Genomic DNA, 25,977 nt, shown 5'->3' with positions numbered 1-25,977 from the left:
GACTGTTTTGATACCTACATTTATATCAAGCCATGCTCAGCTCACAGCCCCTATTTTGGCAATCTGTTCCTTTTAGTGAAGCATTCACAACTCACCTGATGAGGCTGTAAAACAGTGAGCACAACAAATTCCTTTGCATTCCTGGAAGACAAGGGAATAAAGAAATGAAGGTGACAAAAGTACTTTGCAGACAGAATGAAAACAAGAGTGAATGAAAGACTCACTAAAATGGTTCAGGTGTCAGGCTCATGACTGAGCCTAGAAGCAGCTCAAGCTTTCATTCACAACTCCAAAAGGAATTTTCCCAACCTGGCAATAACTACACAGGGAGTAATTCATTTTGCAGCTGTGTTTTCCACTCATCTGTGCCTGGCTGTTTTTGACTCTGTGTAGTTGTTATTCTGACGGCTGAGCATTTCCATCTTTTCAATGCACTTTGGGAAAAGACTGTTGGAGATCTTTTTCTTTTTTTTTTATAACCTATGCACCTCTAATAGCTTACTCTGGGTATGCCAATTTAATTGGTACTCTAGTGTTACTCAGTCTGAGGCTAAGCAGTCATATGTGATTCCTCATGGCAAGAAAGAACTGGCAGCAATGCAGATTAAAAGCTAAATCTTACAGAACATTTTCAACATTTCTGAATACCATTCCCTGAGACAAGGCTCAGAGCTAATGAGGCTCAATCGGTGGCAGAGGTTGTGCATCGCTACTGTAGAATATTATTGAGAATGATGATTTACTGGCTAGGGATGAAGGATGCATTGGACATGAAGAGGGCAATTTTACAACTCTGCATGCTGGGGGTCAAGTCTGCACGTTTTCTTTTACATACAGACTTCACCCCAAACGTTCAATGCAAATAATTGCACATAAGTTTGCTCAGAAAATTCACATGTAAGTGGAACATTCACAAACTCACCCGCAGAAAATGATGCATGCTTGTGTGGGCTATGACGTACATACATACTTTGTAAAACAGAAAAGGAAGTGTGAAAGGCCCAACTCCTGCTCCAGCCCATGCCCCAGAATGTCTGTTCCCAACACACATAGAAAGACATGAGAAATCAGGTTCCCTGCATACTTTTACACTAACCGAGCCCTCATATGCATGAACCTGTGTTCTATATCAGGCCCAGAATACCATGGTGGCAGCCTTTTTCCAGTTAACCACTTGATTGCTTTTAGTTCCTTTATATTCTTCATATAAACAACGGGATGATGAGGAATCAGCAGGGGTACTTTTGTACTGCTGACTCTTCAATCTTAGATATCACAGTGGTTACTTTCGGAGTCAGGAAGCCATCTCAAAACTTGGAAACTTCAGTTAAGTGTAAATCCAATTATTTTCAGTCCCTAGACATGGTATTACAGGCTCAACCATTAAAAAGATGTATTTATTACATGCATGCACTCGACAATACAGCAGCACAGCTCTGGAGCTATAACGTCAGTGTCTGGTAAGCCTGAACTCTTTTACAGAATTCCCCACATTTGACTTCATTTTTCATGGGGCTTCTTCTTATGAATGGTTATTGAACTATGCAACAGGCTAAAGTATTAACAGCAAAATTATTTTCTTCTACATGGTTTGTCTGAAATCACAAAGGTCCTTGTTCAAAAAGACCTTTTTCCCATGCTGATTTGGAATATGTCTGGTAAGGAACACCCAAACTACCTTGGCTAATGATATTGTGGAATCTACCTCCTCTAAAAGGCATTATCACTCGGAATGATTATGAAATATCTACTATACAGAACTGTCTGATATAAAGCAAGTCATAGAAATACTTCAAGCAATGACAATGTTCATCTATATGGCCACCATTAATTCATTATAGGGTGGATACTCAAAACAACTACCTGCAGGCCAAGTACTTAATTTAAGATTTATATACCACCTTTTGTCACTGGTCAGCTACTGCAAAGTGCATTATATTCAGGCACAATAGCTATTATTTTATTTATAGAGGTTTTGCAATATAAGGGCATGATTTACTAAGGCTTTTCTCCCATTCTGTGTCTATGGGGAAAATGCTTAGTAAATTAGGGATGTGAATCGTTTTAGGACGATTAAAATTATCGTCCGATAATTTTAATATCGTCTTAAACCGTTATGGAACACAATACAATACAGATTCTAACGATTTATCGTTATAAATCGTTAGAATCGTGAGCCGGCACACTAAAACCCCCTAAAACCCACCCCCGACCCTTTAAATTAAATCCCCCACCCTCCCGAACCCCCCCCAAATAACTTAAATAACCTGCGGGTCCAGCGGCGGTCCGGAACGGCAGCGGTCCGGAACGGGCTCCTGCTCCTGCATCTTGTCGTCTTCGGCCGGCGCCATTTTCCAAAATGGCGCCGAAAAATGGCGGCGGCCATAGACGAAAAAGATTGGACGGCAGGAGGTCCTTCCGGACCCCCGCTGGACTTTTGGCAAGTCTCGTGGGGGTCAGGAGGCCCCCCACAAGCTGGCCAAAAGTTCCTGGAGGTCCAGCGGGGGTCAGGGAGCGATTTCCCGCCGCAAATCGTTTCCGTACGGAAAATGGCGCCGGCAGGAGATCGACTGCAGGAGGTCGTTCAGCGAGGGTTCCGGCGCCTCGCTGAACGACCTCCTGCAGTCGATCTCCTGCCGGCGCCATTTTCCGTACGAAAACGATTCGCGGCGGGAAATCGCTCCCTGACCTCCGCTGGACCTCCAGGAACTTTTGGCCAGCTTGTGGGGGGCCTCCTGACCCCCACGAGACTTGCCAAAAGTCCAGCGGGGGTCCGGAAGGACCTCCTGCCGTCCAATCTTTTTCGTCTATGGCCGCCGCCATTTTTCGGCGCCATTTTGGAAAATGGCGCCGGCCGAAGACAACAAGATGCAGGAGCAGGAGCCCGTTCCGGACCGCCGCTGGACCCGCAGGTTATTTAAGTTATTTGGGGGTGGGGGATTTAATTTAAAGGGTTGGGGGTGGGTTTTAGGGGGTTTTAATGTGCCGGTTTTTCGATTTTTCGATTTTTCGATTTTTTAACGATTTTTCACGATTTTTCACGATATTTTACCCCCCCAAACGGCAACAATACGATTCCCTCCCCCTCCCAGCCGAAATCGATCGTTAAGACGATCGAGGACACGATTCACATCCCTATAGTAAATGAGGCCTTAAGTAATATGTACCTGAAGCAAAGGAGTGACTTGCCTAAGGTTACAAGAAGTGTTAACAAGATTTGAAGCCCGACTTCTCTGGTTCATAGCCTGCTGATCTAACCACGTGGCTATTCCTCCACTAACAGCACCTAGTGTAGGCTTTGGAAGTTAGCTTTAGTGAACTTTTTTAAAAATTATACATCTAAGCTCTCTTCTGATTTGGACAAAACCATTCCCTATGATATTATCAACCAAATAATTGACAGATGCTTTACCTGCAGCAGAATGCTCCCACCCTTTTATGCTAGCTAATGCAAGCAACGATGATGGATTGAACAATTGTACATAAAATGGTATGATTGCCAGGTTGGTCCACTTAGGAACCCATAAGTAAAAGCCAGCAAACACTTTGTAGGTGATACCTTTTTAATGCACTAACAATACATTTCTGATTAGCTATTGAGAGTTGTTCTCCTTTCACTAGGTTATTGCAAAAGCTAGTAAACAAAAATATTTTGTATTATTCCAATAGAAATGTATAACCTTCAAAATGCTTGCTGATCTTTATTTCCTAAGTATGAAGATATATATCTATATCTATCTATCTATCTATCTATTTATTTATTTTAGTTAGGCATTTTATATACTGTCATTCCAAAAGAAAATCACAATAGTTTACAAAAGCAACATTCGCATTATAGGTCCACACAACATCAAAACATGCGCAATTCACATTAAATTCAAAACAACATAAACACGTTAGCTAGATTACTAAATAGTAATTCAGAACTTAGTTCCTTTTAGGTAATCTTCACAAGGTTGTCAGTGAGTTGTCTTAATATTCTTTAAGTCTCTTAGTAATTATCAGTCGTTGATCAAACATGTCTATGTAGTTTTCTATAAGTTGTAATTTTATGTTAGGTCATATGCTTTTTTTTTTTTTTTTTTTGAAAAGTCATGTTTTCAGTTCACATTTGAAGCTCTTTATTTCTGTAATGACTGGATAGGGAGTTCCATAATTTGGGTCCCGCTATAGGGAACATTCGATCTCGTATTTGCGTTAGATGGGTGTTCCGTGGTATAGGTACTGTTAACAGCCCTTTGTTTTGTGATCTAAGTGTTCATTGTGGTGTGTAAGGTTAGTCATGCCTAATAAGCAGGAGTTACTATTATTGATTACACTGAAGATGAGTGTTAGTACTTTACAGGGGTGATGTGGTCTAATTTCCTTTTCCCTAACAGTAATCTTGCAGTGGCATTTTGTAGTAGCTGTAATGGTTTTAATTGTCCTGAAGGTAGGCCTAGTAATAGTGGGTTGCAGTAATCTGTTTGAGAATATTAGTGTTTGTAAAACAGTTGGGAAGTCCTGGAATGTTAGCAGAGGCTTTAGCCGATGTAAAATTCATAGCTTGGAGTATCCTGTTTTAATTAATATGTTTATGTGTTTTTTCATTGTGATGTTCTCATCGATCTGTATTCCTAGAACCCATACTTGCTCAGAGGATGTGATGTAAAAATTACCCAGGTCTAGTGATGGCAGTTTAATTATAGATTGGTTTCTCCTTAGCCATACCATTTCAGATTTATTTTTGTGTAGTGTTAGTTTTAGCTGAGATAGCCTTTTCTGTATTGTCTTCATGTATGTTGAAAGTTTCGCTGTTGTATTTTCAATTGATTTGGTGATAGGAATGTAGAATTGTATGTCATCAGCATATAGGAAAAAGTTGATTCCTAGATCTTCTAGTAGTTTACATAGAGGAAGCATATAGATGTTGAAGAGTGTGGCCAAGAGAGCAGAGCCTTGAGGGACACCTGTATTGATTGGGAATGTGTCATATAGGATGTTGCCCAGTTTGACTTGGAAAGTCCTATCAGCTAGGAAGGAGGAGAAACATTTGAGTACACTTCTGTCTATTCCAGTTTTTTTCATCTGATGGCATAGCAGAGTGTGGTTGACCATGTCAAATGCTGCTGTTAAGTCTAATAATACCAAGATACTGGATTCATCGTTATTAAACCCCGGTAGTACAGGGTTGAATAAAGATATGAATAGAGTTTCTATTGAGTGATATTTTCTAAATCCAAATTGATTTGGGTATAGAATGTCATTATCTTCTAAGTGATTTTCCAATTGCAATAACACTGCTTTTTCCAGAACTTTTGTGATAAATGGCAAATTGGATATTTGATTGGATCCCAATCATCAATTCTGCCAGTTTTATTTTTCAGGATTGGTTTATTCATGGCTTGTTTCGTTATACATGGGACCAGCTCTTATGAGAGTGAGTGATTGATTATGGTTGCGATAGTTGGAGTGATTACATTATGTCCAATTTTCAGGGAACTTGCCGGAATTGGGTCTAGTGGGTGGATAGCAGGTTTAATTTTGGAGATGATTTGATTTATTTCCAATTTGATTGCTATGTCAAAAGTGTTCCATGTAGGACATCCAGATTTTTCTTCATGTTCATTTGCTAGTGAGTAAGAGAGGAATTGAGTTTTTAAACTATTTATTTTATCTAACTAGGAGGTGGCATATTCACAGCAGTCCTTCTCTAAGGAGTTGTATATTCTCGAGTTGGAGGAAGATGGGTCCTTGATTAAGTTTTTGATGGTTTCGAAGAGTAATTTGGAATTAAATATTACTCCATGAATCTGTTTTGTATAGTAGTCTTTTTTTTTGTTGTTGTTTTAGATAGAAGGGATCTGTATTTTTCTAAGGATACAGTTAATGAGTGTTTCCACCATTGTTTCTCTGATTTTCTCAATGTCTGTTTAGCTTGTCTCAGCTCTTCGTTGTACCAAGGTTTCTTTTATTTTGAAGTATTCCATTTTTTTGGAATGTTTTTGTTTGTATTGGGCTCAGGTTATCAGCAATATTATTGATGATTCTATTCCAGGAGTTAAAGGCGGAGATGGCATTGGGTTGATTGAACTCAACTAGCTTATTTTTCAATGATTCTTCAAGAATGTCTGGTTTTATCTTCTTTCTGAAGGTGAAAGCTTGATTATTATTTGAATTTATTTGCTTAGTGTTGAGGAGCATTATTTCTGCTTTTATAAGTTGGTGATCAGACCAGGGCAATGTATTGTGGGCAGTATTGATTAAACAATTGTTGTCATTGGCAAATATGTAACCACCCCACTCAGCTTTATGAGTGGGGTGGTTACAAATTGTGACCATCCCATTGCTTCCATTATATCTAAAAAGATTTCACATGCTGTAGTTCTAGGTTTTCTATCAACAGGTAGGTTAAAGTCTCCTACTATTATTGTGGAATCTGGTGATGGAAATGCTTTAGTGAATAATTTGATTATGGGTGTGCAATCTTTTTGGAGAGTTCCAGGTGGGCAATAGACCAATCCTATGTTTAGTTGTGGTGATTTTAATATTGTTACCTCATAGGGCAGATTAATCTGTATGTTGTAAGGTGTGGGTTTGAGATCTTTTTTACAGATTATTAGTAGGCCTCCACCTTTGCATTTAGGTCTGGGGAAATGGAAGAGATCATAGTTGGGGTGATTGATTTTATTTAAAAGAACATTTTCTTCATTATTCAGCCAAATTTCAGAAATGCAGAAGATCGTTGGATTTGTATCTTCTAACAAATCATTTATCAGTGGGATTTTTTTTGCAAGTGATTGAACATTCAGTAGTAGAAGTGAAAACATTAGGCAGGATGAGATTGTAGGAGAGTTGTTAAGCATTGTGTGGAAGATTTGTTCAGTATTCCTTTTTAGCTCTGTTTTTGTGTTTACTTTCTTAGTTCACCAAAGATGCCCTGTCCAAGTATGGGTTCTATGAAGTTTATGTGTTCCATTGTTGGAATGGTTTCAACTAAGAGTAATGGTTACAGAGATAAATGAATAGCAGTGTGTGGTGTGTATGCAAGGGGGCAGTCAGTGGGTGGTGCAGGCTCACTGGCTCTGCAGTCTTTTTTTCCTCAACTGTGGGGGGAGGGAGCAAGTGTCCAGTCCTGTAGCCTCCCATTGGAGTCTCTCCTAAGCAGTGGCTTGTGTGGAGGTGAGCTGCGTCTCCCTGATGTCAGGGCTAGAGTGAAGGTGAGCCTGCCCCTTTCTCCTTCAGCTCTTGCTCTTTTGGTGCTGGACAGGCCATGGGCTGGTTGGTGGGAGGGCTCAATGTTGTTGTTGTTGTTGACATCTTCTTCTTACTTCCTTGCTTCTGGAGGGGGAACAGAGGAAGCACTTTTTCTATGCTTGTCCAGCAGGTGCCTTACATCTCTGATGGAGTAGCTGGGGTCCTGGAGCTGGGGTTGGGTCCCGGCATGAAGCGCATTGACTGGATTTTTTCCCTGGCATAGCTTCAAGTGTCCGTGTCATGTGCACGAAGGGTCACACAAAGGGGCAGGCTCCTTTATTGCACTCCTTTGTGCACGGCGCAAACTCCTTCGGCATTTTCATGGTGGTTATGCAGAGAAAATGGGCAGGCAGTGGGGGGGCTGGTCTCGCTGATGCCGGGGCTTGCTCCTCACCTCCTCATTTCCTGGGGGAATGGTTGTCCACTGGGCGTCCCTCTCTCCACTCCCTGGTGCTGGTGCCAGTGGAAGGGTGTGCAGTGAGGACAGGTAGGCCTTCCCACTGCCTTTGGCGTCACCACAGTGGTTTTATGAAGAAGGTGGATGGGCAGTGGGCGGGTTGGTCTCGCCGGCACTGGGGCTTGATCCTCACCTACTCATTTTGTGGGGGGGAGGGGCGTCACCGCACATCCCTCTCCACCCCCCAGTGCTGGTGGAAGGGTAAGCAGCGAGGCCAGGTAGGCCTTCCCGCTGCCTTCGGTGTCGCCATGGTGGTTTTGCAGAGAAGGTGGGCAGGCAGTGCATAGAGTGAAGGCAGTGCATGAAAATATATCTCCTGCATAGTCATTGTGGATATCCTGAAAACCAGATTGCCCAGGTGGTCCTCGAAGACCTGGTTGATAACCACTGACTTACTAGACCTAAAAAATGCTTTAGATGACCATTTCTTTATAATGAAGTGATCACCTATAAGCATTACCCTGTCTGTCTGTTTTTCTGTCTATAAGAATGTAACAGGGCCACTCTCCTTGGGATTTGGATAAAGTTTGTAGGAGAAACACTTACTACACTTCTAGATCTCCTACTAAATTTCCTGCAAATCTGTCCACAGAGAGTGGCCCAGATAGATGTTTATGGATGGAGGGGCAAGCAGACAGTTAGTGGGTCTGGACCAGACTGGAGCAGCTAGAAGGTTGTTCCAGCAGCATCTATCACCAGCAGCCAGTGGAGCCCATCTTTCCAGCCACTGAATATTAGAGGAAGGCCTGGAATGTCTGACATTGTGAGCATTTTCACAACACCCCAGGCTGGCTGTGCTAATCTTGTGCAAGATCAGCAGAAGCAGCTTGCCCACAAATGTTGAAAATGCTTGTGGTTCCAGATGGCACATACACTGTTTAGCAGGCAAGAGGAGGAGGAGCACAGAGTGGTACATGGGAGAGAATGGACAGGAGTACATAGATACATATGTGAAACTTGCCTGGTTTTTGGTTGTTCTGCAATGCATATTTCCTAATGTGTTCAAAATACATTTGAAATAAGAATCCAATGAGAAACAAACATTTTGAACATACGATGCCAATGGTCTGAGCAACAGTGTTGGAACTATTGAAAAAAGTGAAACCCAGTTTCTTTTCTATCATCCTGTAAATCCAATAATTAAATATGCAGTTACCTTACAAGCTCTATGAATCTCTCCCTTGGGACATCACTAACATCATCTTCATTTATGGCCAGAATTTGGTCACCAGTCAGGAGTTTATCTTCAGAAGGACCACCTGCCATGGAAAGAAGCTGTTAGGTTTCTCACTTCAACGATTCTCCTTTAGCAAAGAACATCTTATGTGTTCTGGAAGAACAGGAATGCTAAGGGTACAAGGGAGGAAAGGACTACAGTCTTCAGTCTTACAGCCTTGTGATTCTCAACATCCTTGGAAAGATTTGCATATGCCCATTGTTCTTGACATGCAGTCTTAAATATTGTCTTGTTTTGAACATTAACTTCTCTATAATTATTCAAAAAGCTTGTATTCTGCTACTTCTAAACAAATCATCCACTGATTCAGAGCAGCATCAGCTCATGCATTCGTCTTGTAGGTTATGGAAAGCAATAGGAATATGACTATGCAATGAAAATTAAAATATTTTCCAATTTCATTATTATCTGTAACACTTTAAGATAACATTCAGGTGACTTGGAGAGGCTTAGTTTCCTCTGAAGTGAAGTTCATGATTACATCAGTTATGTCTCAGTTTAATATGATCTAGGAGTTCTTAGCTCTAGTCCTTATAGCTTCCCAACCAGATTCTAGTTTTCAGGATACCCACAATGGATATGCATGAGATGTCATTTATGTACATATATCTGGAGTTACTGTGAAAAGCAGACCTGTTTCGGGGCCAAGAAGACCAAAGGTGAAAAAACACTGATATTGTTCCCTTGAAATAGCAGTTTTTTCTTTCTTTCTTTTTTTTATGTTTAAACATTTTTATTAAATTTTTTATTAAATTTTTAGTACAATCTTAGGAATACAACACTAAGGAGAGCTGGGTCTTGAGCCCTGCTCAGAACATAATCACAATAGAAACAAACAGTGAACACCCCTTCCCCCCTCTCCCCACTCCCAGTTCCACACAGTACAAAGGAAGCCACCATCAGTCAAAGCAAGAGTCCACCCAAGTAATGCACAAAGCATCAAGATTAATCATTCACTACAAGGCTGCGTGCACGATGTGGGAGAGATTGAAGATAATTCTGCCACACCGTCAGAAAATGTCGCCTGCAGCGTGGAGAAATCCGGGAAGCCAGGGACTCCATGGTCATCATTCCATGGAAACAGTTTCTCCAGGCCCAAAAAGACAGGCTATCAGGAGACCGCCAGACTGAGAGGATCACTTTTTTCCCCAGTAGACAAGCTTTACGTAAAAGCATGCGTGAACCAGGATCTCGTATCCGAATCGGTGAAATACACCCAAATAACAGCCAGAGAGGGGTAACTGGAAAAGCAGCATCTATCAAATCAGCCATATAATCCGCCACTTTGCGCCAAAAGCGTTGTACAGAGGGGCAAGTCCAGAATACATGGGACAGAGTCCCCATAGCATGCCCACAACGGGGGCAGCCAGCTGAGGAAGCTATAGTCAATTGAAAGGCCACTTGTGGCGACACATAGGCCCGACTGAGAAATTTAAATTGTAACTCTCTATAGTACATATTGGCTGAGATCCTGGAAATATGCCGAAAGCATGTCTTCAAAATGGTCTGAGTAATAACAAAATCACCATCCCTGTTCCAGCGAGATTCCAAAATTGAATACATTATAAGCAACTACAAAAGCGTGCTGAGCTGAGATTCCACCTCAGCACGCTTTTGTAGTTGCTTATAATGTATTGACAGAGATGGGGCCTTGGCCTTCTCGAAGCAAAAAACCCCATCTAAAGTGTGAAACACTGAGGGATCCCTATAAAGGGCAGGAAGCGCCCGTAAGTAATGTGCAATTTGAATGTAAGGGAAAGTGTGTGTAATTCCAAAACCATAAATCGCCTGGAAGTCCTTAAAGGATATTATTTCCCCAGTATGTGTCAGTAAGTGACCCAAGTAAGTTATACCCCTGCCCTCCCAGACTCTGAAGTATGAAGACTGAGAGCCCGGTGTAAAAGCAGGATTTCCCACTACAGGAAGAAAATAAGCACAAAGGGCGGGTGACTTTAAAAGCTTCCTTAGCCGCTGCCATGTCTGCCGAAGCCGGCGCACCATAGCTGTCTGTGTAAGAGAGGTAGCGCCGGATTGGACAGCTTAGGCAGGAGCCACCGGAGCCATCAGGGCAGCATCAGCATATAACGGGATATGAACAGAGGTGTCCAGTAACCAATCTCAGATAAGCCTAAGATTACAGGCCAAGTCTGGCACTCCCAGTCCACCTCTACCCCACCTCGCCTTCAACCAGGATAACGGAATACGAGCCTCCCCCCCCCCCCCCACAAAAACCTCCGAAGTGCACCAAGTCGTTGAAGATCTACCCGCATTAGTATAACCGGAAGATTTTGAAAACGATAAAGCCACCTAGGCAAAATAGTCATTTTGAATAATTTGACCCGACCATTTAGGGAAAGGGGTAATTTATTCCAAGTGGCCAAATGGTCAGTGGTAGTCCGCATCATCTGAGAAATATTAGCCTGATAGACGCAATCAAGATCTTCCGGGAGGTACATCCCCAGATAATATAAGTGATCGGTGGCCCATCGCAGGGGAAAGGGTCCCGACTAGTAGCTGGCTGTGCTAATACAGAGGATTTAGACTCATTCAAACACAATCCAGAAAACTTACCGAACTCCCAAATTGTGTGCAGTAATGGGGGCAATGACATTGAGGGGTCAGTTATGAAAACCAGTAAGTCATCCGCGAAAGCCACCACTTTAAAAACGCGCAAGCCAAAACGTACTCCCCTAATATCACGGCTGTGATGAATAGATAACAGAAGGGGTTCTAATTGCAGTATAAACAATAAGGGTGATAATGGGCAACCCTGTCTAGTACCTCTGGCCAGCACAAAAGGCTCAGATTGCGCGCCATTGGCAAGTATAGCCGCACGGGGATCTGCATATAATAACCGCACTGCCTGAAGAAAGAGACCATCGGACCGCATTTTTTCCAGAATGAAAAACAAGTAGTGCCATTCCACCCGATCGAATGCTTTTTCAGCATCGAAACTGAAAACCAAATGGGGGTTGTCCATCTGCCGACAAATCGTCTGGGCAGTCAGTACCCTGCGTATATTGGCTAAAGCATACCGCTGACGAACAAAACCAACCTGATGATCACCCACAAGGGAAGGCAAAATAGGAGCCAAGCGTTCGGCCAATATTTTTGCCAATATTTTATGATCTAGGTTTAACAATGACATCGGGCGTTATGATTCCGGCATAAGAGGGTCCTTGCCCAGTTTAGGTATAAGAGTAATTAGGGCTAGGTTGTCATAAGTGGGAAAGGAACCACACTCTGAAAACCCCGTGGCCAAGGGGCATGCTATCTGGTCCACCAAGATCTTACAAGCCTGGTAACTTGTTTACAGTTCAAAGAAGAGAACTGATCCCAAAGTTCAGTTGTATTGCTGGAGGGCAGGAGATTTAGGTTTACAGTTTCCTGTCCAGCAGGAAGGTGAGTCTTCACCCTGTTGTAGAGAGGATGGGGGCTAGAGAGGGGGAAAATAAGGAAGGGAGAGCTGCAATCCTAGCAGGTAGCCGAGCAGCATTGAGGGATATAGTCTTGAAGAAAACTTCCCCCCTTTGGCCCTCAGCCTGGGAACACAAGCTGCCCAGCATGCCGCTTGGGGTTTAAAGGAGGAGAAAATAATGGCAAACAAAAAAAAAAAAAAGCAACATGGAAGAAGAAAGAGAGTAAAATGCCACAATTTCAAGGGGGCTTGTCTACTTTGCACCAGCTGTTTGTGGGGCTGGTAGAAGGTTGTGAGGCAAAACAGCATGTGTACTTTAAAAATACCAAGTCTGCATGGCTTTAATCTTCCACCAAAGGAATGCCTCTTCTTAGTGCAGCTAAAAGTGCGCACATGGTGAACCTAGCACTGAAGAAGGCAGGTTTCAGACAGGCCAGTTTACCTGAGTGAATCAGGCAGGTTTTTTAAATGGGGGCTCTCTCAGCTGGGGAGCTGGACAAGAATCAAGCAGGAGTAAATATACTTTTAAAGATAAATGGCCACATGCCGACAAGATTTCCTGGAAACGGACTGTACTAATAAAAGATGCATGGCTGGAGAAACACTCGGCTCTTGACCTTTCTAACTTGTGTTCAGTTGTTGAATATTCACAGTGGTATCTAACTGAGCATCCCACCATCCCTTATTTCAGTTATAAAACCATTTCAAATCCTGGGGAACTTAAGGGTCAAATTACACAATGAACTAATTATTTTCTTCTTATCATGATAACCAATATGTATCAGAGCTCAAGGGTTCCATCAGATACCTTTATTGGCAGGACAAACTTAAATTCATTGCCAAAATCATGCATAGAGAGGGTAATTTTCAAACCGCCTGCCTAGGCTAAAGCCAATGGCTTTTTTTTTACCTGCAGACTCTGGCCCAAATTTTTAAAGTGGATTTATTTATGCGCATCAATTCACGCTGAAAATTCCTGGGCGTGGCACAGAACCACTGACAAAATACACACACAGAGTTACACCTGCTCAGGTGCAGGCATAACTTGGTACATGTTTATTTACTCTCATGCTTTCAGAAATCGAAAGCATGTGTGTGTGAATCATGCCCCTGTCTAACTCCACCTCCAGAGCGCTTCTGCATACTTTTAAGCACAAAATCACTTTTGCCTGCACTTTTATACACACAAGTGCCAGGTAATTTTCAAAAGGCACCTAAAACCGGGGTTTATGCGTGCAAATCCTTTTGAAAATTACCTCCATAATGATTAAACTAAAAAAAAGGGGCGGAAGCAATTACAAAACGAAAGTAAAATCACAGGTTAGAGAAAGTACAATAACAGAGAAGAGTCTTAGGCTTTGGTGCTGGCCCACATTGTCCCTAGTCAGAGTGCATTTCTGGCTACAAGCGCCACCCTTAATACTAAGGTAAACCGGGTCTCAACAGCTAAGGAACAATGTTGAAAAGCTGTTTGGCTGTGTAAATGGCTATTTACCCGAGTGAAAGGGCGTTTGGATACTTTCCCGTGTGTGATATGCCCCAATGTGCATACTTTTACCCAAACTGGAGGCATTCCCAGGGGGTGGGGTTAGGGCGGGAAAGAAAGGGTGCATCTAGTTTTGTATTTTCAAAACTAGGGCCTCTGTTTTAGTGGGGGGGGGGGGGGGGGGGGGGAAGTACTCTGCGGGTACTTTTTCTTTAGGCAGTACGCAAAGAGAGAGAGCGGGCATACTTTGCCTTTGAGAAAAGGCGCAAAGTCCGTGGGTAGGAGCACCCACTGCTTTAGCATCAAAACACACAATTTTGAAATTGCCCCCCTAATGTACGACCTTTACCCTTGGTCCCAAAGCAGCCTTAGTCGCCTCAACTTGAAGATCTTCTCAATCAATCTGCCAGCTTAGAAAATGCATTTGCACCTTTTTTTTATTCTCTTCCCAGACTCCTCTGATCCAAATATATTTACTCTTGCCTAAGTCTAGAATATTATTGGAAAGTCCCATGCCACAGCTGCTTAGCTCCCATTATAACCTATGGAAGTGATTTTGACAGTTATTTCCTTTTCCCTCATGGTGAAAAACAGAAAATCTATTTAAAACAACCCATACTGTTTTAATCTATCACATCCCATTTCAGAAAAGTGTGAAAGATCCTGTAGAAATCACATATTGCACTTCCTTATAGCCAAAGCCACTTTTACAGAGACTGAACTGCTTTCCTCACAGAATATTGTGGCCCTTGTCCTTTTAGTACTGCTTGATCAGACCCTTCATCTTACATAACTCTATAAAAGCAGCCTAACTCAGATTACCCACCCTTCTTATCTATTTTTAATTATATTTTTGTGGCCTGGTAGTTTCTTCCTGCTCTTTATTTGGGTTTCCAACTCAGCTGAAATCAATCTCTAATAGGCCACAGTGCCATGAGTCTTCGCATTCAGAGTTTTTTCCCCCCACTATTTTATAACACTTACTCAACCCAGCCACTGCATTCCTTGGCCAGGGACCAGAGACCATGGCTCCCTTCAGTCCCTAGTATGTGTGCACCCTACGTCTGCCAGTAGGTGTCACCACTGAGTAACAGACTCCCTTGCGCCTCAGGGTCTATGAATGTCTCTGCAGCATCCCTAACCCTAACAAGTCTGGGAAGTAGAAACCAGTCCCAGAAATCAAACCCATTTCTTCTGTGTAGCAATGTGTAACATTGCTGCTGAGTCACTGCCCCAGCACCTTTCCTTCTTATCTTACCTCAAATGTAATCATATCTTGCATATATTCTCACAAGCAATGTACACTCTGTACATATGCATGCAAACTTTTGCACAGTCTTATGAAAAAAAGCAGCATTTCAGTACAGTTCACATGATATTTACATGCAGTCTCAGGACTCAGTCACAATTATAACATTACAATAGACTCTTTACATTCTACTACCACTACTGCTTAGCACTTCTATAGCACTATTCGATGTATAGAAAACATACACTAGATAGTCTCTGCTCAGTAGCGCTTATAATCTATCAAGCTAAACATACAGGGCAAAAGATACTTGGGGAATTTGATTTATTAAGACAATGGTAAAAATAAATGAGGTTGTAAGCAGGACAATCAAGGGTTAAGCTTTAAAAGCAGCCTCAAAAAGATATTTAGATAAGATTTAATTAAGAAGACAAGAAGTGTGAAGCATCAGCTCAGGAAGTCTATTCCAAGTATAATGGTACAGCCAGGAGGAACATATAGAGTTGGGAACTGGTGGTGGAGGAGAAGGGGATAAATAGGAGTGATTTGCTTGATGAGCCGAGTGCACAAGGAGGGATGTAGAGAGAGATAAGCAAGGAGGTGCTGATGCAAGATGTCCAGCCACCATAGGTGGTGATGTCACCTTGTCATGTGACTCTTTCTCTCTCTCTCCCCCCCCCCCCAAATTACACTGCCCGCACCTCCACAGCTCATGTCTGCGATTTCATCAATCTCCAGCTCCCACCGCGAGATTCCTGCACTTTTAGAAATGGTGTCCTCGTGTCCACCTATGACACCCCGCCCACCAGGTGCACTAGGCAGACACCTAGTGCACCTAATACCTCCCGCTGCTCAGAAGAGAGGAGAGGCAGTGAGGGGCTGCAGAGTGAATTCTCTTGCAGATGAGTAAGAGGAGCTTGAACTTTATGCAGGAACAGATAGGGATCCAATGTAGTGACTAGGGTGTAGCGACTTTGGCAAAAGATAAGTCAGGCAGCTGAATTTTGGATAGATTATAGTGGAGAGAGATGGTTCAGTGGGAAACCTGTGAGGAGCAGGTTACCATAGTCTAAGCATGAGGTGATGAGATAGTGGATAAGGGTTCTGGTTCTGTGTTCAAAAAAAGGAAGAAATGGATTTTGGTAATGTCATAGAAAAAGAAACAGCACATTTTAACAGTGTTTTGGATATGTGTAGAGAAGGAAAGAGGAGTAAAAAAATGAGGGGACCAGGAGAATGACAGATAAAGGAGGAAGAGGGGAAGTAGGCTTGGGGGAAAGGACATGGCACTCTCTTTTGGCAATGTTGAGTTTAAGATGGCAGTGGGAGCATCCAGGCAGCAATGTCATTCAAGCAGGTTGAGATCTGGAACAGGATTCCTGATGAAATTTCTGGTGTTAAGAGGTAAATCTGGAAATCATCAGCATAAAGATTAGAGATGTGGTTCGTTTATCATGAATTAGGCAATTTCAACGAAATTGCCTAATTCATGGTTACTGGCAGCAGACGGCTGCCTAATTCATGGTTACTGGCAGCCGACGGCCCGAGGGCAGGAGATCGCTCCGGGACCCCTGCCGGACCCCAGGGACTTTGGGCCAGTTTGGGGGGGGCTCCTGACCCCCCCAAGACTTACCAAAAGTCCCTGGGGGTCCAGGGGGGGCCAGGAGTGATCTCATCATCGGCTGCCAGTAATCAAAATGGCGCCGATAGCCTTTGCCCATACTATGTCACAGGGGCTACCGGTAAGAGCACAAGATGGCGCCGATGGCCATGTGACAGGGGCTGACCAATGGTGCCAGTAGCCCCTGTGACATAGTAATTCAGAGGCTATTGGCGCCATTCTGAGCGAGGCAGGCATGCCGGGCACAGAGGGACAAATCGCTCGCGGGACCCCGCTGAACCACCAGGGATGTTGGTAAGTCTTGGGGAGGGATCGGGATGGGGGGTGGGGTTTGTATTTAATGTTTTATAGTAAGTTTTAATGCTTGGGGTGGTGTTTTTTTAGCTTCGTTTTCCCGTGTCATTTTTTGAGCCGGTTTCGTTTTTCTCTCTTAGTTTTTTATTCGTTTGTCAAAAAAACTAACCGAGGAAAACCAAACTTTACTCCGAAACGTCCGACTCAAAAAACGACCTGGTAGTAAAAAACGAAACACATCTCTGATAAAGATGGTATTGAATGCCATGAGAGGAAATCAGAACACCAAAGGAATTAGTATATAGAGAGAAGAAGGCCCAGTACAGAACCCTGAGGCACACCAAATGATAGTGGGATGGCAGTAGAGGAAAATCCGCCAGAGGAAACACTATAAGTATGATGGGAGAAGTAAGAAGAGAACCAAGGTTGGACAAAGGCATGAAATCCAAGTGGGGACAGAGTATCAAGTAGGTGGTGAGCTACAATCTCAAGCCAGCAGATAAGTCAAGGAGGATAAGAACTGAGTAAAAGCCTTTGATTTTAGCCATAAACAGGTCATTGGAGACTTTGACAAGGGCTCTTTTTCTGGAATGCAGAGGGCAAAAACCACACTGGCATGGATCAAGAATGGCTTGAGATGAAAGAAAGTCAAAACAATGACAGTGAATAGCACATTCAAGTAATTTGAAAGCAATAGGGAGGAAGGAGATGTGATAGTTAGCAGGACACCTAAGGTCCAGTGAAGGATTTTTGAGGAGTGGTATGATCACAGCATGTTTGAAGGTAGCTGGAATAACAGCAGTGTCAAGTGACAGATTACGGATGTGCCTGATGGAAGGGATGACTGTAGTAGAGATAGAGCTGAGGAACTGGGTAGGAATGAGGTCAGAGAAACAAGTAGTAAGCCTGGAGGAGGAGAGAAGATATGCTATTTCCTCCACTATGACTCAGAAAAGGAGAATAGCTGTTATGGTTATGAGGTGTTGGAGTGGATTCTTGGGTACTGCAGTGATGGCCACTCCAACGGGAGGAGCCCTGTGAGGAACTGCAGTACCAGGCTAGACTCAATCACTCAACACAGAGAAGTTGTATTTTATTGTATAGCACGGTGGCACTGCCCGGGAAGCAGTGCCACCGTGCTATACAATAGCAGTGGAAGGTAGCTCCAGCAGTAGTAGTCCAGGGATCCTCAGCAGAGAGGACCCATCTCACTATTGAGTAGGTGAAGACAGCGCGGTGAACAGGAACAAGTCCCAGATGTAGAGCGCTGAAGCTGTAGGTGAGATAGATTGATAGGTTAGTACTCACTGAAGCAGAAGCTGTATCTTTGGAAGTCCAGGCAGGCAGAAGTTGTAGAGTGGCAGGCACCAGATTAGGGAGAGCAGGCCCTCGAGGAGCGAGTACCTGGTATCCCAGGATAGGTACCTGAAAGAAAGCAGAGGGGCCCCCGAGGAGCGGGTACCCAAGTTAAAGTAGAATTTCCCCGAAGGGCAGAGAAAGCCTCCTGTGGCAGCTAGGAAGCGGCAGAGCAGCTTAGACCAGAGCGATTCCAATCCTTGCTAACTCAGTTTCGGGTCGATACAGTAAGGCCGCGTTAGAAAGAGTGCGGCAGTGCAGGGCGCACCCTCGTTTGCCCCACGCACTGTTCTGATCACATACCGCTCGATACTCTATTTAAATTGCTTGCAAATGCAAGCTGCGTATGCAAAGCGTTACCGCCTCTTTAAATCCCCGGGTAACCCCTTCCGCACACGGCATGTATATCAGATGTAAACGATCGAATTAGCTATTCCCTCCCATACAGTAACGCGCACCCCGACTATCGCTTTTTTACCCTGCCATTTTGCCCCACGTTTAACCTGCTAACTTACCGCCTACCCTTACCCCTGCATTAGAGGCAGGGGTAAAGGTAGACGGCAAACTTTCCCCCAAAAGGAAACCTCTAAAAACCTAAAATCCCCTCCTCCCGAAGCGACTCAACATTACTTTCTGTTGTTTTCTTACCTTTTGTTACTTTTCAGCCCCTTCCCTTCTCTGCCGCCCTCCGGAGGGGGCAGCCGGCGGCGAAAGCGGCTCGCAGCGGTTCCCCCAGCGCAGGTCCCAGTTCTCCTGGCTCGGCAACAGCAACAGCAGTACAACAGCTAGGGCTCCATCTACCCCAATCCTTCCTTCCTTCCTGGCTTGGCCAAATTGTGAAGCGGCTTGCAGCGTGTCCGTCCCCCCCCGTCCCCCCTGCGCAGGTCCCGGTTCTTCTGGCTCGGCGTGAGGTGAGAGCCCACTGTTCTGTGCCCTCTCCGGCACAAGCATTCTTTCGTTGGCCGGAGCACCCGTCGATTTGGGCGCGCCGGCCAACGAAAGAACGCTTTGCTCCACTCGTGCCGGAGAGGGCACAGAACAGTGGGCTCTCACCTCACGCCGAGCCAGAAGACCCGGGACCTGCGCGGGGGGGGGGGGGGGGGACACACACACACTGCAAGCCGCTTCACAATTTGGCCAAGCCAGGAAGGAAGGAAGGATTGGGGTAGATGGAGCCCTAGCTGTTGTACTGCTGTTGCTGTTGCCGAGCCAGGAGAACTGGGACCTGCGCTGGGGAACCGCTGCGAGCCGCTTTCGCCGCCGGCTGCCCCCTCCGGAGGGCGGCAGAGAAGGGAAGGGGCTGAAAAGTAACAAAAGGTAAGAAAACAACAGAAAGTAATGTTGAGTCGCTTCGGGAGGAGGGGATTTTAGGTTTTTAGAGGTTTCCTTTTGGGGGAAAGTTTGCCGTCTACCTTTACCCCTGCCTCTAATGCAGGGGTAAGGGTAGGCGGTAAGTTAGCAGGTTAAACGTGGGGCAAAATGGCAGGGTAAAAAAGCGATAGTCGGGGCGCGCGTTACTGTATGGGAGGGAATAGCTAATTCGATCGTTTACATCTGATATACATGCCGTGTGCGGAAGGGGTTACCCGGGGATTTAAAGAGGTGGTAAGGATGGGTTAAAGGGGATAGTGTATCACAGGAAGGGCTAACGCAGGCGGAAAGTGAGTAGAAAGCGAGTTAGGAGCGGGGTAACCGCGGCCCCACTTTACTGTATTGAGCTGTTTGTTAGCAAAGGGCAGGCTAAATACCAGGATGTGCTGACGTCACTCAGAGAGGACGTCCCCAAGGTTCCCGCTATGATGTGGATAAAGACGTGGGTGGCGTGCGCACGTGCACCCTAGGAAGCCATTAGGAAAACATGGCAAACGCTGTCGCCGTTGCCGATCTGGGGATGCCGGGGAGAGCGGCATGAAGATGCGGTGGCAGCCAACTTCTCAAGGCTTGAGGAGAGAGAAGGAAGAAAGGTGAGGCACAGAGGTTGAAGCCGTCTGACACTGACACACAACAATAGCATGGCAAATGCCAAGAGAAGTGTAGAGGAAAGAAGTGGCAGAGAGGAATATAGAGGTGACCTGTTGAGAATTCAAGATTAATTTTTATGAATCTTGACATGGAAGTAGTAGATTGAAAAGGTGTGGGGGGGGGGGGAGGGAAGCAAAGGAAGATTGAAGAGGGAGTTGGGTGTGGCAAAGAGACAGCAAGGGTTGGATGTAAGAGAGTTTCTCAAATGGATGTAGTAGTCTTGTTTGGCAAGTACAATAGCAGACTAGAAGGAGGTCAGCATGAATCTGAAATATATGAAGTCGGCATGAGATTTTTTCCATAGACATTCTGCAGAGTGGGCATAGAACGTAGGAAGAAAATTCTAGGTGTGAGCCAAGGCTGGGTTTTGGTACACCTTACAGGACAGGTAAGAGAGGGCCAAGAGTGTCTAACGCAGAGAAGAATATAATGTTGAACGTAGAAACTGTTTCATCAATTTACTCAGATAATGTAGTAAAGGAAAGGAGAGATGAAACATTAGTGGAGAGGATACAAATGTCAACAGCTTGGAGATTCCTGAAGATGTTAGCGGTGACTGAACAAGGCTGTGTGGAGGGTGGTTCAGTGTGAAATTATTAGATAATGGTCTGAGAGGGGAAGAACTGAGGTGGTGAAGTCTGAGAGACAGCAGTTGGAGGAAAGGACTAGGTTAAGGCGGTGGCCATGATTGCTTGTGGGTAGGCATGATAGAGCAGAGTTGAAGATCAAATGAGGAGGAGGTTATGGAAAGGAGCTTTTAGGCATAAGAGTCAGAGGAGTCATCAACAAGAAGTTAAAGTCACCAAGAATAAGGGAAGGGGAAGATTGGTCAAGGAAGAAGATAAGCCAGGAATCAAAGTCAGTGAGAAAAGAGGAGAGGGGATTTATCAGGAAGTCGATAAATGACAGCTACCTGGAGAGGTAGTGGCATGAATAGGCAGATGGAATGGGCATCAAAGAGAGAAAAAGAGTGGTACTATTTCTGCTGTCATTACTATGTTACTATGTTTGAAATCTACAGGAGGGAGAGAGCAGCGGTCCAACACCACCACTGCAGCTTCCTGTGCAAGGTGTATGAAAGAAAAGGTAAATCTCCATGACAGCGAGCAGCAACTGAAGCAGAATCCTCACGGGAAAGCTGGGGACACTATATCAACGTATACATATTTCTAATTTTTACATGTAATTGTCTCAACAACATGGACACACTCATTTCTGTATCAACCACACCACCTCAATCACAACTTGTAACTAGAAGAAATGATCCCAGGGCACAAAGTATATTTGCACCAAAGTAAAAAGTATTACTGAGAAAAATACAATTTTCATTGATACGTTTTCAGTTTAAATGGTTTCTCGTCCTTTTTTCCTTCTTTTCTCTGAGGGAAGAATGGAGGTGAAAACTTCTTTCTTCTCCTCCTGCTGATTCTCTCCCACCAAGAGAACCGGGATATCATGCTGTAGCTGAAAAGGAAAAAGCCAATTAAAAGTAATCCTGAACAGACTTCTATTACAATGCAAGTCATTAAACAGAAAATGGAGTGAAAATGTAGGCAGCACACACAGCTCCATATCCAAACTGGCAATCAGTTCCATTCCTGGGTATACTCTAATGCAGTGGTTCCCAAATCTGTTCTGGGTGCCCTGAGCCAATTGGGTTTTCAGGATATCTGCAGGGAATATACATGAGATAAATGTGCATGCAGTGGAGGCAGTGCACACAAATGTATTTCATGCTTATTATTCATTGTGGATATCCTTGAAACCTGACTGCCTGGGGGGGAAGGGGGTATCCCCCAGGGCAGGTTGGGGAACCACTGCTCTAATGCATGCATGAATCAGAAACACACGGGGTAATTTTCAAACTGCATCTGGACAAAGACCACATGTAATTTTTAGCCAAGGGTTTTGCACCAACATGCAGACTTTCACGTTTAGGAGGTAAGTTTTCAAAAGGATTGAGGTGACTTATCCCTGGTTTTAGGTGCATAAATTGCCTTTTGAAAATTGCCTGGTGCAGTTGGGCATGATTAGAATGCACCAAAACCATTTTATGCAGTAGAAAGAGGAATTGCAAGGGGGAGAGTTATTTATTTATTTATTTATTTATTTATTTATTTAACAGTTTTATATACCGAAATTCTTGTAAGGGTTTACAAATCAGTTCGGTTTACATTGAACAGAAAACAGTGCTTCGGTAAATGAAAGCAATTACATAGAACATTAACAGAGCTTCAAATGTGAACAATTACAAAGAACTAATAATAAATATCTTATTAACCAACAAACAAGCAGAACAACATTTAACATTTGTACAGAAAACAGTGTCCCAGAGAGAGTAAATATAATACATCCGTGGTCGCAGAGGCTTAGGCTTAGGTCTTGAACTAAGAAACAGAAAACTAGGGGTTGACGCTAAGGTATTGCACCAAATTGAAATCATGGAACAGAGGGGCATATAAGGGTGTCACTGTACAATATAATAAACGGCTAGTGGGGTGAGGAATAGGTATGTGAACCGTAGTGAAGGCAACAGGAGCTAAGTAGAGGGGCAAAATCTGGACATGAAATTTTTTTGACTAAGGAGATATAAATGAATAGGAAGGGTGTAATACTGCTGGGGAACGGGAGGAATTTAGGGCAGGATCATGATTTATGTGCATACTTCTGATTTTTGAAAGCATGCACATAAATATACACACCCAAAGTTACATCTGCTTTTGAGGAGGTGTAACTTTGTGCACGTACGTCAATTAATGGTTCTGCACACACTCATGAATTTTTGAAAGCAGATTTATACACAGAAGTCCACTTTGAAAATTCGGGTAAAAGCCTGCGAGTACAAACTACCTGTAGACTATACTATGCAGGCTTTTTGAAAATTACCCTCTAAATCTGGCTGTGGGTACCAGGTCAATGTGATCACTTGCAGCTTCTTTTTCTATGGCCAGATTTTTGTTGGAAGAGTAAGCACAAAGATGTGAAAATGTTATCTATATGTTGCTTTGCTCAGCCGCAGAGCCCGCAACCGACCTTTCCTACCTGGCGTCGCGCCGCCATGAAGGGGGTTGGGACCTGGCTCCCCGGGGATGGGGAGGGGGTGCCTCCGGCGGAGACTCCACTGCCGTCTGCTCCTCATGATCCTTCTCCTTAGGCGCACGCCTCTTTGCTTCATTTAAAGGGCCCGCAGCAGGCAAGGGCTGCCGGCCTTCCTCAATGATGTCATTAGTCTGAGCCTATTTAAGGCAACAGGTCTCCATGCTTCCTGTCGTGTGCTTCATTGCTGTTTGCTCCAGTTCCTGTTCCAGTACCTGTTCCTGCTCCAGTACCTGTTCCTGATCCAGCTTCCTGTTCCTTCTACCCTTTGGACGGATCTCTCTGGCATTGACCCTTGCTCGGACCTGACCTTGTCTCCAGCTGCTGCCCTGACTTCTGCTTGAACCTGACCTCGTCTTCAGCCGCCTGCCCTGACCCTTGCTTGGACCTGACTTTGTCTTAGGCTCCTGCCTAACTTGCAGTCCGGACTTATCCTAGTCTCTAACCGAATCACCTCTGCTTCAGTCTGTTCAGAATTTGGATCCGGTCTCTCCCGTTGGAACCCTGCGCCTCCACTGCTTCCTGGCATCCTGCTTTGGACACTCTCTCCAGGATCAACCACACAGAGGCCCACCTAAGTCCAGCCAGCCCCGGTACCGAAGGCTCAACCTGCGGGGAACAAGGACTGGTATTGGCGAAGCTCCAGTTGGCCTCCGCTTCCCGTTTGGCCTCACCTCCCGATGGTGGGGACCCATGGGGGTTTCCCCCATGGGTGGCGCCAACACCACCTTGGGCCAAGGGTGCACCTCCGCAACAGATTGCCAAGGCCATGGACCTGGCGGAGCCTTCTGCTCTCCTGGCCATTCCAGGCCTGGCCTTGAAGATCCAGGAACAGCAGCGGTTTCTGGAGGTATTGGCTGCCTCCATTGAATGCCTAAATGCCCAATTGGATTCACACCCGGCAGATTTGGCTGCACTGAAGGCTGTCCCTGGGTATGTTGTGAAGTTGTAAAACTCCAGCCTTAGAACTGGTGGGAGCTGACATGAACTGCCTCGCTGCTCACCAAGACTCTCTGACCCAACCCAATGCCCCACCACCACTCCCAACGGCTTCCATGCTGGTCTCTGATTCCAGTCTGGCGGTCCTTCCCTTGCCAGCACTGTCTCATTATGCAGAAGACCCTAAGCGGTGTCGAGGATTCCTGAATCAATGCCATATGTATTTTACCCTTCAGTCAGCACTTTTCCCGAATGACACAGTCAAGATGACCTTTATCTTATCCCTTCTGGATGGCAAGGCCTTGGCTTGGGCCTTCCCTCTGTGGGAGCGCTCTGACCCCTTGCTTTCGAATCTCCCACTGTTTGTCTCGGCCTTTAAACAGATTTTTGAGGAACCAGGAAGGCTCCCCGCTATGGGCTCTGATTGCCTATATTTGCGCCATGGGACTCGCTCCTTAATCGACTACGTGATTGAATTTTGTACTCTGGCCATGGAACTAAATTGGCAGGGGGACAGCTTACACGCCATTTTCCTGGAAGGATTGGCCCCCAGGATTAAGGATGAACTTGCGGCACTAGTTTCCCATCTCCCTCGAAAGTCTCATCAATCTCACGGGGAAGATCGACAGAAGACTCCAAGAGCGGGCCCAGGAAAATCATTCTACTGAGAAAGGTCGCCTTAGGGAACCACTCCTCTCTGACTATAACCGCCCCTCACCTTTGGGGAACTCCTTAGAGGAACCCATGCAACTGGGTCGTATTCGTCTCATGGACACTGAGAGGTCTCGTCGCCACCAATTAGGCCTTTGCCTCTATTGTGGGAACTCATGTCACCTGCTGCCTCAATGCCCAGAAAGGAAGAAAATAAACCCACGCCAGGAGATGGCGGAATCAGTAACCCTTGATCTTGCTATGGCATCACCCTTATTTCTATTGCCAGCCTCCTTGGAATAACCCCCCACCTGTTTTGCCACTCAGGTCTTAGTGGACTCCGGCGCCGGGGGAAACTTTATTCAGCAGGAAAATCATGGACCAGTATCAAAGCACCATGTTTCACTTGACACCACCATTGGCTCTTTCCTCAGTTCATGGAGATTTCCTCCCTGGTTTGGTGACTTGGACCACACAGCCCCTTACGCTGAAAATTGGGCCCGATCACACAGAACTCATCTCCTTTTATGTCCTTCCTAAGGCGGTGAACCCAGTTATTCTGGGCCTGCCATGGTTGTAGACACATCAGCCGCAATTCGACTGGGTCATGACCGCTCTTATCCAGTGGGGCCTGCATTGCTCGGAATCTTGTCTAGAACTGGTAGAGTCCCCCCAGAGAGCTACCACTCCCCCCAGAGAGCTACCACTCCCAAGTAAAAGGTCTCAGGAGACTCAGACTAACTCATGTTCACTCCGTAAGAATACCCTGAGGACTGTCTTTGCACAGCTGAAGGAACAGCTAACGCAAAGAACAATCGAACACGAAGTCTTCGTAAAGGAACACAATCAAGCCTTTTGACCTACAAGGAAGCATAGATCCAGAGTCTACATGCCCTTCTGCAACAAGCAAAAAGG

General features: G+C 44.8%; 1 protein-coding gene across 3 annotated transcripts in view; it reads right to left on the bottom strand.

Annotated features, from left to right (window-relative positions):
- Window positions 1–25,977, bottom strand: part of FRMPD3 (FERM and PDZ domain containing 3) — a 655,318-nt gene that overhangs the window by 128,181 nt on the left and 501,160 nt on the right. For all 3 annotated transcript variants that reach the window (XM_029607356.1, XM_029607355.1, XM_029607357.1), the window contains exons 7-8: window positions 8,850–8,952; window positions 96–141 (exon numbers count right to left, since the gene is read on the bottom strand). In XM_029607356.1, coding sequence (XP_029463216.1) covers window positions 96–141; window positions 8,850–8,952 — 149 coding nt within the window. The remainder of the gene's footprint in view (window positions 1–95; window positions 142–8,849; window positions 8,953–25,977) is intronic.

This window comes from Rhinatrema bivittatum, chromosome 6, assembly GCF_901001135.1.
Source record: "Rhinatrema bivittatum chromosome 6, aRhiBiv1.1, whole genome shotgun sequence".
In the NCBI taxonomy this organism is placed as follows: Eukaryota; Metazoa; Chordata; class Amphibia; order Gymnophiona; family Rhinatrematidae; genus Rhinatrema; species Rhinatrema bivittatum.
Note: the sequence above shows the minus strand (reverse complement) of the source record. Positions and strands in the feature narration are given on the sequence as shown.